We start from the raw sequence: 16,249 nt of genomic DNA on the forward strand, positions 1-16,249 counted from the left end.
GCTGTGATTCATGAAATGCATACTTAATCTGGGACAGACCTGACACCCATCCAGGACAGCAGCCCACGGTCAAAGCTGCCTTTGAAAGCTGTTTTTCCCATAGGGGTCATGCCCATCCCCCAACACTCTTATTTTTATTTTTATATATACATATATATACACATATGTACACACACACACCTTGAGACAAAACCATGACTTTTCCTCCATTTACCCTCCTGTTGTTTTGTATACAGAAAAATACCACTTAACTCATAAACTATAATGGCATGTAGTGGGCACTTTTATATATTAAGTGATGCATTCAATGAGCAATGTCCTTGAGGCTCCTTGGCAGTAACATACCTTCAGTTGTAATCAATTTGCAAGTGCAAAATGTTCTGAATTTCATTATTTATTACTCTGCTAATGTCTGGCTTACAGTATATTGAGTCTGTTTACTCTGAAGGGAGCTAAAAATTACAAATGCTTCTCACGGTACCTACGTATATTCCACTGGTTTGTATATGGTTCCTGCAGTCCTGCAAGTTGCCTTTTTGTGCAAGTTTGGCTTGGAGAGAAAGACACTTCCTAAAATGCTTGACGTCATCTTTGCTAAAGATTTTTTTTCAAGGTAGATTGATATTATTTTTCATTATCAGTTACAGGTATCAGAACCGCTTTACTGGAGCAGACTAAAGGTTTACTCAACTTGGTATCCAATCTGCAGCACTTAAAATTATCTAGTCCTTCAAAAGACGATGTATCTCCTAATAATAAACCTAACTGTATTATATAGCACCACTAATGGATTTTTTTTCCCAGTTCAGCATCTAGCATACAAAATCTGAGTAATAAGACTTTGCAATTTCATCTCTACTTACTGCAACATCAGACGCTAGTATTTGCATAATTGTCTGATCATGTTTTAGACTAAGTTGTTTTCCACAGCAGTGTCAGCCAACAGAAAGTTCAACACCTTGTGCTTTGCATAAGAAATATATTCATGTTTTTATCTGTCTTGTATTTTTCCCCTGCATCACGAGATCACCTTCTTGATCCTAAGAGCCTCTATCTTCTTGTACGACCTTGAAAAGGGGGAACTCTAAAGCCGCGCACAAGGTAGGAGATGACGGTGCCTCTTCTGCTGACTTGCTGCTATGAGTCTCAGCAGTTTCTCCCAGCGGCTGAATTTGGATTACCCAGGCTGCTGTCGGTCATGCAGCGTTGCCCCCACATGGGAGCCATGTGCAGTTCAAGAACTGCAGGTTAGTCGCTCATGCGAGACAAACCCTTGAATTGCTTTATCAGCCTTTTTGTAACTACGTACTCCTCTGTTACCCAGAGCTTTGCTTGTATGGAAATTCCATCCTTACTGCCTAATATCCCTAGTTTGTAATTGCTTTTCCACCAAAACGTTTCTGTTGCCTTCTTTAGGATGCGAACAAAATGGATGTAATGCTCACTGTGATGCTGTATTAAAGTAACACTAGCTCTTTTTCTGTGTTACTCACAGTTTGAATCAGCACCATCTCGCCTGTTGTGCAACATTTAAACAGTATTGTCTGAATGTGCACTAAAAGAAATTACCAGGAATTCAAAATAAGAGCTTTTGAAACGGAGGTAACTGGTTTTGTTTGAGGTTTTATAAGCACTTCGGAACACTGTTTGCAATATGGTTTTAAGCTGGCTGAGCTCAAGGAAGAAGTGAGTAGTAACACAACAAAACTGGTTTGTCCTCTCACCATCACTTTCAGGAGAATGAAACTTTACTATCCAGCATGAAGCACTGCATCTTCTGCATTGTGTTTTTTAGACTATGTTGACTATAGAGATCCCGGCAAGCTGACATGTTAGGAAAAGATGGTAATCCCTCTCATTGTTCCTGACTTTTTTCCTGGCATTTTCCCAAGTGGGGGTGGGGAAAACCATTATGAAACAAACAGTCATTGTTAAGCTAAAAATCATCCAGTCTTTTACAATTCCTCTTTCCTTAGAACGGAAAACAGTCTAAAATATATGTTCAAACGCTTTTACTACAATGTCCTAACAGTTGGGCAGAAAAAATTCTAGGGAATATTTAAGCAAAAAATCCTTAAAGCTGAGAAGAAAAATTTTTCTGTTGCATTTTCAAAGGAAAAATCCCCCAAATCCCTAAATTTGGGGGAAATAGTACAAAGTGAAATTTCAGTATACAGTGTCTACAAACTAAGAATTTCAGTGCCTGAGAAAAAAACTATTTTACACGAGGATTAAGTAAGTGTTTATTAAATGGTTATGCTCTTGTGATATGCACACATTTCATTGTAATCATTAAGTACACTTTTGATATTAGAACTTACTCAAGGTCAAGCCTTTACGATATGCTAAACAACATATATGAGAGAGAGAGAGAGAGAACCAATTCTGAGGCATGGCACTTCCAACAAATGAAAAAAAAATGCACAGAGAATAAAATCAATATGATTTGGATAACATAAAACTAATTAATTCCTAGTTACCAAAGAGGATTACAGAGAGGAGAAGGGGGAGGGAAGTGCCCAACACCTAGTTTGAGGAAGAAAAAAAGAGCTCCCCCATATACGTTAAGATGCTTTCTGAAAAACAGTCATTCCTAGGCTGTGCTCCAGCCTCCTTGAGTCACTATCTGCAAAGTAACCGTGACTCTAGTCTTCTCAGGTTTTGTTAAAGAGGCACCGGCCTTTACACCAGCATATATACAGAGCAGTAGGACTACTTGATTTGAAATGGCTTACCAAAAAAAAAAAAATCGGGCGGTGTATGGTATATTAAATATAGTCATTTATCAGTTTTGGATACGGTGATTTATCTTCACTACCTAACTGCTCCCTCTGAAAAATACTGTTACATACAGAGAGTTGCTCGGTATCTAGTAAGGCAGCGCTGGAAATAATTTAGAACCGATGAATTTCAGATGTTAAAAATATTATTTAATCAAAGAAACAAATCATACCCAAAAAGTTAAGTCACTTTCAGTTAATACATTCGCATTTATTTTAGTATATCCTCTACATCTGAATAAAAAAAGCTTTAAATAAACTCCCATACATGTACAACCTGGGAACCCTTCATCCTTCCAGTGACACAGGCACGTTCACGAGCGCACTGGGCTCCGTCCCGGGTAAGGTAAGTACTTTTATACCAGTTTTGTTATTTTCATTGGCTTATTTTCAGCCTCATGCCGGCCAGCTACACAGCCGGCTCATACACGTCCAAGTTCAGCCTCTCCATTTAGAGAGGCGCAATAACAGCTCGCCCCAGACCGTAAAAAAAAAAAAAAAATTAATAAACTAGTATTGATTAATTTACATCTCTGTTTGTGCGTCGGTAAAAATAACTGCAGTTCTAAGAGCATGCGAGGAGACCTTACGCTTCATGAACACCCGCCTGTTATCATCGTTTCAAAAGTAGTGCAAAACAGGAAGGCGCCGCTCGCCGCCGTCCTCCGGGAGGGGGGGGTGAGGAAAGCCCCACCGCCATCACCGCTGCCGCCACCGCCAGGCCCCGGCTCTCGGCACCGCGGCTACCGCCGCCGCCTCGCCCGCACGCGCCGCCCAACGCTCCCAACCGCCATCGCCGCGCTCCCCTCACCCGCGCCCCTCCCCCCGCGGCCACGCTCGCCCCCCGCCATCTTCACCTCCCCGCCCGCCGCGGGCCGGCGGCGCGGCACGGCGCGGCGTGGCACGGCGCGGCCCGCGCTCACTGGCCCCAGCTGCTGCTGCAGCCGATCTCCTGCTTGTATCGGTTGGTGAGCACGTTGGCCTTGCGGGTGAGCTTGGAGAGCACCGTGTGCAGTCCGCTGAGGTGGTAGTGGAACTGCTTCTCCAGGTCCTCCTCCGCCTCGCCGTCCTCGGCGAGGCCGCGGCTAATGTCCGCGGCGGGGCCGCCGCTCAGCTTGTCCTTCTTGCGGCCGGCCTCCTCGCCCGCCTGCTGCTGCACCACGCCCCACTCGATGTCGTTGCGGATGGACTTGAGCAGCATGTAGTGGCTGTACATGTCCCTGCGGGAGAAGTAGGCGCCGGCGTTGGCCGGGGGCAGCGCGGGGTCCCGCTCCGGGCACACGCCGCCCGCCGCGTCCAGCTCCTCCAGCAGCAGCGGCACGTCGCGCAGCAGGCTGGGCACCATCACCGTCTGGTCCATGTTGTTGACGGCGCCGATGAAGCGGTTCATGGCGTTGAAGAGGGAGTACTTCTGGCTGTACGAGTCGCAGATCTGCATCATGTCGGCGGGCGGGGGGCGCGGGCGGCGCTGCCAGGCGGCGGCGGCGGCGACGGCGACGGGGCTCCGGCTGCGGGGCGACGGCGGGCGGCCAAGCCTTCCAGCGGCGCCGCTGCCGAAGGCCTCCTCCTCCTCCTCCTCCTCCTCGCTAGAGCCACCGGCCGGCACCAGGTGCCCTCCGCCGCGGGCTCGGCTCGGCGGCTGCCTGCGACGCCCAGGGAGAGTCCTGCTGGGATGCGAGCGCGGAACACGTTTAGATTAAGGGCTGCGGTGCCCGCGGAAGCTCATCTCTCTCTCTCTCTCCCCCCCCTTCTCGTCCCCTCCCGAAACCGCTCTCCCGGAGGCGCATTCTTCTCCTCCCCCATCACCGGCTTTATTATCAACCCCATCTCCTTTTTTAGGCTTCCCCTCCCCGTCGTTTCTCTTCGCCCTTCCGCCTCCCCCCGCCTCCTCACCCCCCTCCGCTCCCCTCCCCCGCGCCGAGGTCCTCCCAGGGCGCCCCGTGAAGGCGCTGGCGGCCGGGGCTTTCCGCTCCCCTCGCTCCAAAACGGCACGATGCCAACACCGACCCCCTCCAGGCCCGCCGCACACCGGCGCTCACGGCGGGGCACGGGCACACGGCGAACGGGAAGGGAGCCCCGCGCCCCGCTGCCAAATTTAACATTCAAGCAGCTGCAAGTCAGCGCGGCTCGGCTGAAGCAGGAGACCGGCGCAGCCGCTCGGCCATCCGCTGCTGCGGCGGCGGTGAGGAGAAGGAGGAGGAGGAGCGGGGCTGAGGCACCCACCGTGGTCCGGGGAGCCGCTCACCGCCCCGCCCGCGGGTGCTGCTGCTGCTGCTGCCGCCGTCTGCCTCGCCGGGAGCCCGCGCCGGCCGCTGCCGCCCGTAGCTCCGCTCCCATCCCAGGTGCGGTATTTATAGCGCGTATCTTAAAATAAGGTGTTCCCCCGTGCCACCCCCCGCGCAGCGAGTCACGATAAAGGCGGCCGGCGCTGACCGCGAGTAGCTCGGCGGCGAGGCGGGCGGGCGGGCGGCGGCTCCGCCTCTCGCTGGGGGAGGGCGCGGCGGGCCGGGCGGCAGCTCCGAGAGCCCGGAGCATCCCGGCTGCGCAGACGTTAGCGGCAGCAAGCGCTGGGCTCGGTCCTCGGGGGAAGCGGGACATAACAGAGAGGACGATTTTCCCCGTCTCCAGCCAGCGACGAGGAGACCCGTGCGTCCGTCCCTCGGCGAGGAGGGACGCAGCCGCCCTGCGCGGTTTGCGGCGGCAGTGCCTCGCCGAGCGGGAGGAAGCCGGCTCCCCCTCGCCCTGCCCGGAAAACGGGGCCGTTTACAGTGCTAGGAATACACCTCTAGCCTCTCCCCCCAGCCCCCGACGGGGAGACCAACGCACGGCAAACCCCGCGCTCGCCGGGGGCACGCCGCTGCGGGCACTGACCAGTGCTTTGTACAGCCGGGGCGGCCGTGGGGCCGCGCTCGCCGCTGCCCTCACAAGCGCGGCAGGTGCGGGGGGCCGCTCCCAGCCCCCCGGCCCGCTTCCCCGCCGCCCAAAGCGGCGCTCGGCTGGTCACCGCTGGCGGGGGGAGGGAGGGGGGGCCGCGCGGCCTCTCTGCCCCGTCGCCCCTAGGCGGGGGAGTGGGCACACTTGCCGGACGCCGCGCCGGGGCGGCGGCCCCGCCTGACTGACAGGACAGGCGGCCGCGGGGACACGCGGGCCGCGCGTGCAGCCCCCGTTCTCCGCGGCCGCCCATTGGCTGCCGCCCGCGTGCCGCGGCGGTGGCTAGAGCGGGGACACCGGGCCGGCGCGGGGGCAGAAACGCGCGCCGCCGTCCCGCCAGGGCCGCCCGGCTGGCTCACGCGGGCAGCCGCGGCCCCCAGCGCCTCGCTCCCCTCCCCCGCCTCGGCCCGTAGTGCCGGCCCCGGGGAGGGGGGGGAAGGGGCAAGGGGGGGGGCGCCCTGCGGGCGGCCTTTGTGTGGCGGCCGGGTCCGCGCGAGCCGCCTGGCAGCCAGCGCGGGGCGGTAGCGGCCGCCGGCATCACCCCACAGCCTCACCTCCGGGCCCAGCCAATCGCCGCGCGCCCCACTGGCCCGACGCCGCCGCCACGTGCCAATCAGCAAGGCCTAGCAGCAGCCAATAGGAGCCGCTTCCCCCCCCCCCCCCCCGCCGGTCCTCCCAGCCGCAGTCTCTCTCCGCCGGCTCGGGCGTCCCTGGTAACAAGCGCGTTCGCTGGAAGAGCGGCCGCCCGTGGGTCACGTGGGGCAGAGCGGCTGCCGGCGGCGGTGGCGGGGGGAGGAGGAGGTGAGAGAATGGTGTTGAGCGCGTTGCCGTGGCAACGGATCAACGACAGGCAGGGGCGGGGCCCGGCGGGCCAGCTCGCCGCCGCCGCCGCCCCTCCCCCGCCGCCGAGCCCTCGCAGAGGCGGCCGGGCCGGCGCGGCCTCGCTGCCCGCCGCCCTGAGGAAACCCCGCGGCCCAACCGCCGGGGCCGCCTCTCCCTTCCCCGAGCGGCTGCCAGCCTTAACTAGGACAATTTCCTCTCCCAACCGATGGACAAAAACGCAACACGGCCCCTGGCGCTGGCGCAGCCCTTTAACAATAACTGCTCTGTCGGCTGCAAAGAAACATTACGTCCTGGGGGGGAGGGGGGGGAGAAAAAAGAAAGAAACACCCATATGAAGATTTCCGGCCCCAAATAACCCTCAGACAAGCCGAACAACCAGGCACCCTCCGATGAACGGAGGGATGCGCTGAACGTTAACCTTGGCCCTGTAGCCGTTGTGCAGGGGGTTTGGGGGGAGCAGATAAAACCCCAGAGCCACACTGCTCGTACTGCCGGGCTGCTTAGCGCTGTGGGGCGAGGTACAAAACCTAACTGCCCCGAAAGGATCGACCCACTCGGTCACTGGAAAAGGTGAATCGCCACGGCCACTGCAAACATGGCAGAATGACAAGCAGTCCTGCGTATATATATAGAATCATACAAGTATATATTTCTGAGCGCGGCGTGGTGGGAGGCAGAAAGGCTGGAGAACTGGCAAATATTTGAAACGTTAAAACGAATCAGCCTGCGCAGCTGCGGTCCACCCACATTCTCAATTTCACACAATGCACTTTATTGGCTGCTATACTCTTGTGTTTCTGCTAGTGTCTGCTTGGAATAGAAAACCCAACCCAACAGGACCCCGTGAAACACGGCTCCTGGCTGGGGTGCTTGGTTCCTACTGCAAGGCGGACGCTCACAAAATAGTAATAGAGGCCAGTGCCTCCATTTTCCCCACAGCCTCTCCTATTCTGCGGTTACTCTCCGGTCGCTTCAGTCGTCAGCTCTCCCCCTAGTCCCTCGCTTGACAGGAGAAGATTAACTCCATATGAATTAAGTGGCAAATCAACTTTGTAAAAAACAAACTCCAAATAGTAACCGTTCAAATCACAGCCAAGTACCCTTTGCAAGAAACACAGAAACTGCAAAAGCTCGTGGCTAAACAATGGCAAGTAATAGAGACTTATGTAAAATTACGATCTGCGCGCAGATAATTCATTATCCAAAGAAAGGAAAGCTCATCAGGCTTGAAAATTGGTCAAAACGTTGTTGCATCTTTATGTAGACACAATACGTCATTAATACACCGTTAACAGCTTTGCTGCCTTTAACTGAAATACAGTGTGTGCTGAACATTCAGTAAATTGGAAAAGGAGATACATCTCTAGGAATAGAGAAAGTTGCAAAACTTTCCTTTGCTGTCCAAATAAAAACAAAGAATGAAAATGTTTGAACGCATTAAAATTGAAAAATTTGCCTGTGGTTAGGACATACTGACTGAGGAGGAGGAAAAATTCGAGAGGAACAATACACACAGCTTGAAATTGCCAGTAAGTGTTGAAACTCTTTCAAAACAGGGGAAGTATCTGGTTGTACCAAAAGCATCAGAAGAGAGAGCACTCGGTCTTCTGCGCAACCAAAAAAAAGTGTGACCTGAAACGCACAGCCATTTTCACCACCACCTGCCCTGTTTCCCCAATGTATAACCACACTCAGTCTGCTTCCACCTTTGATGGTAAATCTTACTTCATTGTAATATAGTGCTTTAGCCTGTGCAGACATGTGTCTAATCCATTAGGCTGAGATAGATCATACTGAAGTCAAACTTCACAACAGAAGGCAATCAGCATTCTTTTTTTTAACTTCCTTATGTTCTGATCAGTTTTGATATGCAGTGTAAATGTCACTTGTACGTATAATGTATATCATTAACACAAGCCTGAATAGGTTTGATTGCTCCTTGGTTAGAATGAAATAAAGGAGCACATATTTCTCTCTTCAGCGTTATGTAATTATGAAGGTTGTATACAATGGCAAAAAAAGAAACGGCACTTCTCTTTTTCCCTCCTGTTAAGAAAAGATGATCCCATTTGTGGCAGGAAGTTTAATATGTAAATAGCATTTGTTTAAAATATTTCTTTTTCAGAGTGATCCGATTATCGTGGTCATGCAGGGCCTGGAATGGGAATAAGCTGGAAATCCCTTATCTTGCATCCTGAGCAATGAGGAAGCTTGCACATTCAATATCTGACAGTCCAAGAATGTATGAGCTGTTACCTTTGTCCAGCACAGGATCCTGGATAAGGAAACCAAAATGACAACATGCAAAGGTTGTCTTTAGCAAACACCTGGACAGGGAGGAGTGTGCCCAACACACAAGCCCAGCAAGGTGGGGATTAAAAAGCCATTCAACTTGAATGGGTTGATATCACTGTTTAGGAAAAGAAGAATCAGATACAGGTTACTCTATTAGTTAAAAGCCTTTAATTCTCCCTGAAGTAATGAGAGTTGATGGTGTTCGGCCCTTTCTGGACAAGGGCTTGCCTTCTGTAGCTGACTTCTAAAGAGTAATGGGGATCAACTGTCACTATTACTACTTAGCTATTACTGAGCTGTTGCTAATATTAACAAGTTAGCTTATCCCCAAATCGATATTTAACCACAGTAGCCTCTGAAGTACTGAGGCTAGCTGTAGAAACAACGCTGCTTGTGGCCTTCCTCGTCCAGTGACACCAGCAGTTGCATAGTATTTTTCAAGAGGAGACTGACCATTCTGGCAAGTTGCTTGAATTTTAGTAGGATATACAAGGCTTAAATTCTGTCTTCAGCGGCAACTGAGTAACAAACCGTCTTTGTTAACAGTTTTCCCAGTATGCATGCTGGCACAAAATAGGTGCTACTGGCACATTTCAGACCAGCAACAGCTACATTTCGGCAGTTAGGAAGTTGTTCTGCTGCACAGTGTTTGCAAAATAAGATGAGATCTTGTGTGGGCGAAAAGTGATAAATATGTGCAAATATTTAGTGTTACATTTTGAAGCCTGGGAACACCATTTGAGTCGGCCTTGTAAGAGCACTATCTCTGGGGAGTTTCACTTTCTTTTGTAATTAGTTGTAAATGTTTCATGGTAGATTATAGTTCAGCACAGAAAGCTGCAACAAGTAGTTTCATTCTGTTCCTATCTGACGTACATTTTTGCTCAAACTTGTGAAACGCTTCCGTCATTTTGGGTGGCAGTACAGATGCATGCATTTAACACTTCTCTCTCATCCTTTTCCTTTCCAAAACTCAGTCCAGTTGTACCAAAGCCTGAACCAAGGAAACCCATGATTTCTAATGCAAAAGGAAAATATGGAAAATTGTCATTATAAATTATGTCTTTTAATGAGTTTCATATAACCAGCACTTGTAGCTTAACATGCTAATGATGAAGGTAAGCAGAAATCTAGTATGTTAAAGGAATGCAGACCAATTTGTCTTAGTCCTGCTGCAATCTGTCGTGTAACTTTTGCAGAGATTTACTTATGTCTCCTCTGTCTTTCACTTAGCTGTCTTTCCTTGCCATTTCTGTTGGTCCTCTGTGAATGGGATGATTCTCCAAACCTAATGGAAACTCGTATGAAGGAGTGCAAAGGGGTCAGGAAGAGCACGTTTGCAGAAGGGAGCAGCTACCACAAACCCCCTTTCTCTTTCTGACAAACATGCAAATCTGAGTGAGACTGCCTGCTGCTAGAAGCAGCATAGCAAGGACTCTACGATGTCGCACCTCCGCAGAGAGGAGCAGTGCTGCATGTGCAAAGTGAAAAGCAGCAACGGAGCTCGAGTGGGAGCTCAACCAAGAGCAGAGAACAGAGTAATAAGCAGGGGTGCAGACCATTTCATGTGATTCCCACTAAATCCTCTGAGCCACCGGGCTCTGCAGGTTCCTCCCCGGACTGCCCAGGCCTGCCAAATCCTCGCTTCCTCAAGGGCATTCCTTGAAATCATCTGAAGTTCAGCTTCAATCTGTTAGCCACTCACTGCCTATCTGGAATCCATCCTATACAGCACTCAGCTAGCATTAGAGGGCCAAAACAAGCTGAAAACTCCCCAAATGGAAGTGATGATAAATGCTACCACTGCTTTGCTCACACTACTTCTACATTACGTCCCTTTTCCCCTCCTGTTGCCAGTCTCACCTGTTTGCACTGTACACTCGTCAAAGTAGGCACTGTGATATGCAGTGCCCAGGACACTGGTGATCCTTTTCAAATGGCTCCTTAGCACTGCCATAATAAGCCTGTTAAATAAAACATGGGTTGCGGACATGGATATACTGGAGAGGGCTGAGGGGGCTGTAGCTCCCTCATTAGTATCTCCTGGTGCAGCACGTATGCTCCTCATTATGTGGCACTGTAGCAGTTGTCTAGTCATCCACGATGAGGCTGCAACCGCTCCAAGGATGCACCAGGGATCCGAGGGCTTTTTTTTTTCTCTCTCCTGTGTTAATAATAGGAATTTACTAGAAAATAAAACTTTGAATATGAAGAGGATGAAGGGGGAGAAACTTTAACAGTATGATCTTCTCTCCCTTGCCTCACAGTAAATCAGCATCTGCAAAGAAAGCCACATGGCTGTGCTTACATCAAAGTGGCATGAGTAGGATCAAACCCTGCAGACTACACAAACTCTTATTTTGGGACGCTTTGGTTCCCTTCAGTCTAAAATGCCACTTTCAAGCAATTGGTTGAAGTGTGAACTTCAACAGCATCTTCTCCCTCCCATTTTTCCTTTTCCGTTTAAGAGAAAAGAATGAATTTGGCTGGTTTTAAGTCCCTCAAAGCTGGGGACTCAGGAACCTGGGCTGATCTGAACAGGGTCTTTGGAGGTTTGATCCAGCTTTTCTTTCCGGCCATCATTCGAATCCCTCCTACCTCCCTCATACAAGCTGCAACTGCATCATCGTAGTAACCCTGTGACCGAGAGACGGGAGAGTCTCCTCTGAGACTGTAATCTCACTCCAAACAGCTCTCTAGTGGGTGCTAGTGAGTGGTGATACATCATGCAATTTTCTCCTTTAGAGGCTCACGGTGTCATCTCCACTGTGATCCCTGCCCTGCTTGGCCAATGCTGGTAAGTGAGAGCCCCAAGTTAGCCTCGGAGCAGGGTTTCCAACACAGCGCTGCACAAATATGGCATGGCAACACAGCGCTGAGATCGCAGGCCAGCCGGTGCGGCAGTTATCACCACTCAAAAGCTATTACGCCTTTCCAGTAACATTTCCCACAATATCCCTTTAATATCCTTATTGCTGAGGTGGAATATAGCATGCCTTTGTGTAATGGCCATAGATGGAAGCACATGAAACACATGCAGGGTCATGAACAACGTTAACAAGATCTGCCCGTTTCTCTTTGCAACCATGTCCACGCTCTGACAGAAAAGATACCTGTTTAGGATGGTAGGGGACTTTATTGACATAATAAAATAATCCTGAGTAAACCTGTGAATTTCTATAAAGGTATTTAATATGCACATATCCAAACGAATGCCACAATGATATATTTTTATGGGCAAATATTATATATTAAGCCCTGATTTATACATCTGAGTGTAATACCTGGGGCTCTGAGGAGAGCCTTTAATCTCTGCCGAAGAGGCAGCATACATTCTGAAATACTGAGTAAATCTATGCCGAAGTGATGAACTGAACATAACATACATCAGCGTTCTTCTGCCTGAAAAAATTAAGTACACAATACCATCTTTCTGTGACATTAACCATTTGATACCCAGGGAGCGGCATTGGAAAATACAGAGCTGCACTTCCCGCTCTGAGGATAACCTGCAGCATTTCCGTTGTTTTTGTCATCCCAGTTCCAGCATATGGTAGGGGTGGTGGGTCCTGCTCTGAGGAAAAGTTGCTGGATGGTGGCCTGCTATCTTCATGCCCCCTTTCCTCCCATGACCCCTCCGCATCTCAACTTCAGTGTAGCTGCATGGGTGCTGTGGAGGGGATGCCATTTCTCTATTTCCTTTTGTCAATGCATGTCATAATTTGCACATTGTCTCAGCACAGGGTTCTGTATTTAATAATCTCGCCAGCTCAACTGTTTTTCTCTGAATCTCCCTCCTGAACTGATAAATCTAAATTGCACATTTTCTAAACCGCTTAGCTTAGGGGTAAATTTTGCAGGTATCCTCAAATGACTAGCTAGTGTCTTTTGCACCTGTCTAGCACCATCTACTGTAGCTTTATTATACTGTTTTCCTTTTCATCCATGTCTGCAGGTTTACGATTCCTGCAGGAGCTGCCTTTATCCTGAGGAGTTTGTGGAAGAATAGGAGATCTATTTTCATTCGAATGGGCCGGCCCTCAGACAACGGTGAAACAAATGCAATACACACCCATCCAACAGTTTATATTTCCTCATTTTAAACCAATCACCTGATTTTTAAATGCTTGGCCTGCTGTTTGATACATTTTACCGTCTTCTCAGTGCTCAGAAAGACAGGAAGATGCAGCAGAATAAAGGTGGCCCAGATTCACTGAGGCTTTCTGTGCTAGCTGGTGAAGCAAGAATTAGGGATGTGGCAGGACAAGGGGTTGGAGCAGAGCTTTGCTTAGGGAGGAAGATGCCTGCATAGCAACAAATTTTCTAGCTACTGCTAGAAGATGCCAAGGGACTTCAGCTTGGATTTTCAGCCTCTAATGGGGAGTTACGGGATGGGTCTAGAAGCAGGAAGATTTTTCTGTAAGAGTCCTGTCTCTTCTTGTTGCATTCAGTATTAAAAGGTAAGCTCCTCCTAAGGACTTTCTTCTTTGCCCCAGATCTTCAATTTAGAGTTGACATGGAGGACTTATGTGTGCTCACATATATTCCTATTATAACGTGGTTTTGGTTTGGAGGATGTTGTGTAGTTAAGGAGGACTTTCACAACCAAAAATAGAGCTTTCTGGCTGCTATGGCTGTTGTGGATTTGTATGATTAACATTTAGTTGCTTTACAAAAAGCGTCTGAAGTTGGAAGTCAGACTCAGAGCTAAGTTGTGCTAAGCATTGTGTGTGGCATATTTTCTTTAACAAATCTGTTGACATGGGTATTTCTGTAGATGACAGATTGACATAAAAATACTGCCAGTCTATTCCAGGGATATAAAACACAAAACAAGATACATCATAGGATTTTTTTGTTATTAATCCCCAAATTAGCTCTTTGAAACTACTTGCCAGGAAAAGTAAGTTGTTTCAATGGCAAGTAATATATTTTTTTCAAGCTCCTTGTGAAAACTGGAAATGAAGTAGATTTGGCAGCTTAGTCTGTAAAGTTTTGTGGCAAATCTGCAATCCTAAAGACCACAGGCTTTTGTCCTGGCGTTATTTCTTGATGAGGTTCTGAAAAGAGCTAAACTAAATCCATGCTCCAGCCATATGTATAATTTTGTTCTACCGCACTAGCTCAGAGCCACCAGTGAATTTCTCCTATACACCCAACATTCTGTAAGGGGTGCTGCAAGAGCCTGAAGACTACTCTTTCCAGTCTACCATGCATTTGTTAGCTTAAAATTATTACAAGAGCATTTTTTTCATTTGCATGCTTGGAGAGAATCTGTTTTTGCAGTAAATTTGTATTTCAAAGCAGATTTCTTTGTCCATTGTTACTGGTGGTTTACAAGATTTCTTCTTTTTTCCCCCATTTGGGGATGTGGGAGCAAATGAAATAAACCCATCATAAAAAATAATTTTGTCCAGGTGGAATATAAATCAGCCAAAAAAATATTATTCTACAAGGCAAATAAAAAGCATATGCTGTATTATTTAAAGCACAGCTTCCATATTCACATACAAAATTAATGCTACAGTGGGAGGTAAAACTGATGGAGGCAGACAATGAAAATATTAGGAGTAAAACATGATGCCAGGAACAATTCAAGCAGAGCCACTTGCAGGGTCATGGTCATATTCCATTTCAAATGGGCATGGAAATACACTGTGGGTTATTCTTCTCCAGAGATGCACAGATAATAAGCACCTGCTCCCCATGTCTACTCTTCCCTTTTAACTGTTGATTTATTGAATGTTTCTGAAAGCTGTGGTCAGGCTAGTGAGGGATATATAACATGGTGCCTACAGGAAGAAATGGGAGCAGACAGAAACATTCTGTCAGACTCCTGCTAGTACCACGGGGTGAAAAGCTGAATGGGATTCAAAACAAAAGCTGGTTACTCTTAAGGTTCCGAGCAAAAGTACATTTACTCAAAGGTAAACCAGTAGTGTGCTTGTTCTTGCTGTGAGTGGGTTATTTCTCTACATCTGTGAAAGTCAGTAAAAAATTCTAAACTATGGCCCTTGCCTCCAGCTGTAGTAAATTATGGTTTCAAAGGAGGCACATACAGCATTCAGTAATCTAAGGCACCAAAAGGGACCTTTTCCATAATTAGGGATTTGACTTCCCATGGTATCTAGGAAACTGCGGAGATATATACTGGGAGTTATGTATGTATGTATGTATGTATGTATGTATGTATACACACACAGACATATAGATAGATTTATGTATGTATGTGTATATATACATAAAGCATACAACTGTGTGTGATTTAAAGTCATTTTCCGGAAAACATCAGAAATCCAACCTTCTTACGTGTGTGTTTGTACTACATCAGAGACCGTTCCACCAGTGAATTATACTGATCCTTGTTCTCCCAGAGTCAGTGGGGTTTCACTCCATTCCCATCCATAAACTGCGGAACAGCCTCAGTAAGTTGAGGATGAACATAATCTTTAGACAAAGTTGAAACTGGATCGTTACAAAGAGTGTCTAAGTTGGTGACTTTTTTTCATGTAATTTAATAAAAGATAATTGCACAGAGGACTTGGTTGGCATAAGCTGTGCTCTTTCACTGTTCTCTGATATTTTCTTCTTTGCAGCAGGAGAAGAACTTTGCAGCTAAGAGGTTTTGAGAGGTTCCAGTCACAGAGGAGTCACGGGTCAGTGAGACTGAAACACAACTGCTTGGAAAAGACATGTGCCTATTTAAAAACAGCAGAAATAAAATGTTGTTTAATTAAAAACGTGAATCTGAAAATGTAGGGCTACTGAGAATGGTTCTGAACTGCATATTTTACATACATGCTTAAGAAAAAGTGTTCACCTTAGCAACTAGAGCAATGCATGGTTCAGTTCCTCTATGACACTAAGCAGTTTATTAACCTAGAACTACAAAATCACTCAAAATGACATTTGGCAATGTTGAACTTCTGACACAAATCCACCAACGTAAGGAAAGTGAGAGGGCAGCCACACAGCCTTTCGCTGAGCCCTGCTGCGTCTTTAAACAGCAGCAGGAGACGTGCACAAGGGGAGCTGGGATCAGAAGGATAAAAGAGCAGCATGAGAGCAAGAAACTTTTGCATTTTAGCCCTGGGTCTGACTCCTGCTACAGCCCTGAGCAGGTCACTTTGGACCAGAGATTCAGGAGTTAAGCAGTCACAGTGAAGATCAGGCTTTAAATAGAGCTCTCTTGATGGTGAGCCCTTTGGACCTGACTTGCATACCTAAAAGAGCACCAAGTTTGTTTAAAAATCAAGCCCTAATAGTGGATGCTGGGCTGTTTTGGAATAGGATCCTTAAGGTCTGATCTGGCAAGTTTGTGATGGAGTCGTGAGCCTGTCAGACTTAGAGCTCTAACCATGCTACCTCTTGGGCAAGGCAAGGGCTAATTTGTCATTTAT

General features: G+C 48.3%; 1 protein-coding gene and 1 long non-coding RNA gene across 3 annotated transcripts; one reads left to right on the forward strand and one right to left on the reverse strand.

The window, feature by feature from the left end:
* Positions 1 to 3,629: 3,629 nt before the first annotated feature.
* On the reverse strand, positions 3,630 to 5,119 carry MID1IP1 (MID1 interacting protein 1). Of its 2 annotated transcripts, none has more exons than XM_068916718.1 (2): positions 5,004 to 5,119; positions 3,630 to 4,444 (listed from the first exon to the last, which is right to left on the reverse strand). In XM_068916718.1, exon 2 carries the CDS (start codon positions 4,219 to 4,221, stop codon positions 3,700 to 3,702), a length of 522 nt encoding a protein of 173 aa, XP_068772819.1. In that variant the 5' UTR covers positions 4,222 to 4,444; positions 5,004 to 5,119; the 3' UTR covers positions 3,630 to 3,699. The 2 variants fall into 2 exon arrangements, with proteins under 2 accessions (XP_068772819.1, XP_068772812.1); XM_068916711.1 differs by having other exon boundaries at positions 3,630 to 4,447; positions 5,004 to 5,098.
* LOC138061901 (uncharacterized) lies at positions 4,756 to 15,387 on the forward strand. Its single transcript, XR_011135899.1, has 4 exons — positions 4,756 to 5,122; positions 8,111 to 8,268; positions 8,680 to 8,922; positions 12,805 to 15,387. It is a non-coding gene; the product is annotated as an uncharacterized lncRNA (long non-coding RNA).
* The last annotated feature ends 862 nt before the right edge of the window (positions 15,388 to 16,249 follow it).

Source organism: Struthio camelus, chromosome 1 (genome assembly GCF_040807025.1).
Source record: "Struthio camelus isolate bStrCam1 chromosome 1, bStrCam1.hap1, whole genome shotgun sequence".
Lineage (NCBI taxonomy): Eukaryota > Metazoa > Chordata > Aves > Struthioniformes > Struthionidae > Struthio > Struthio camelus.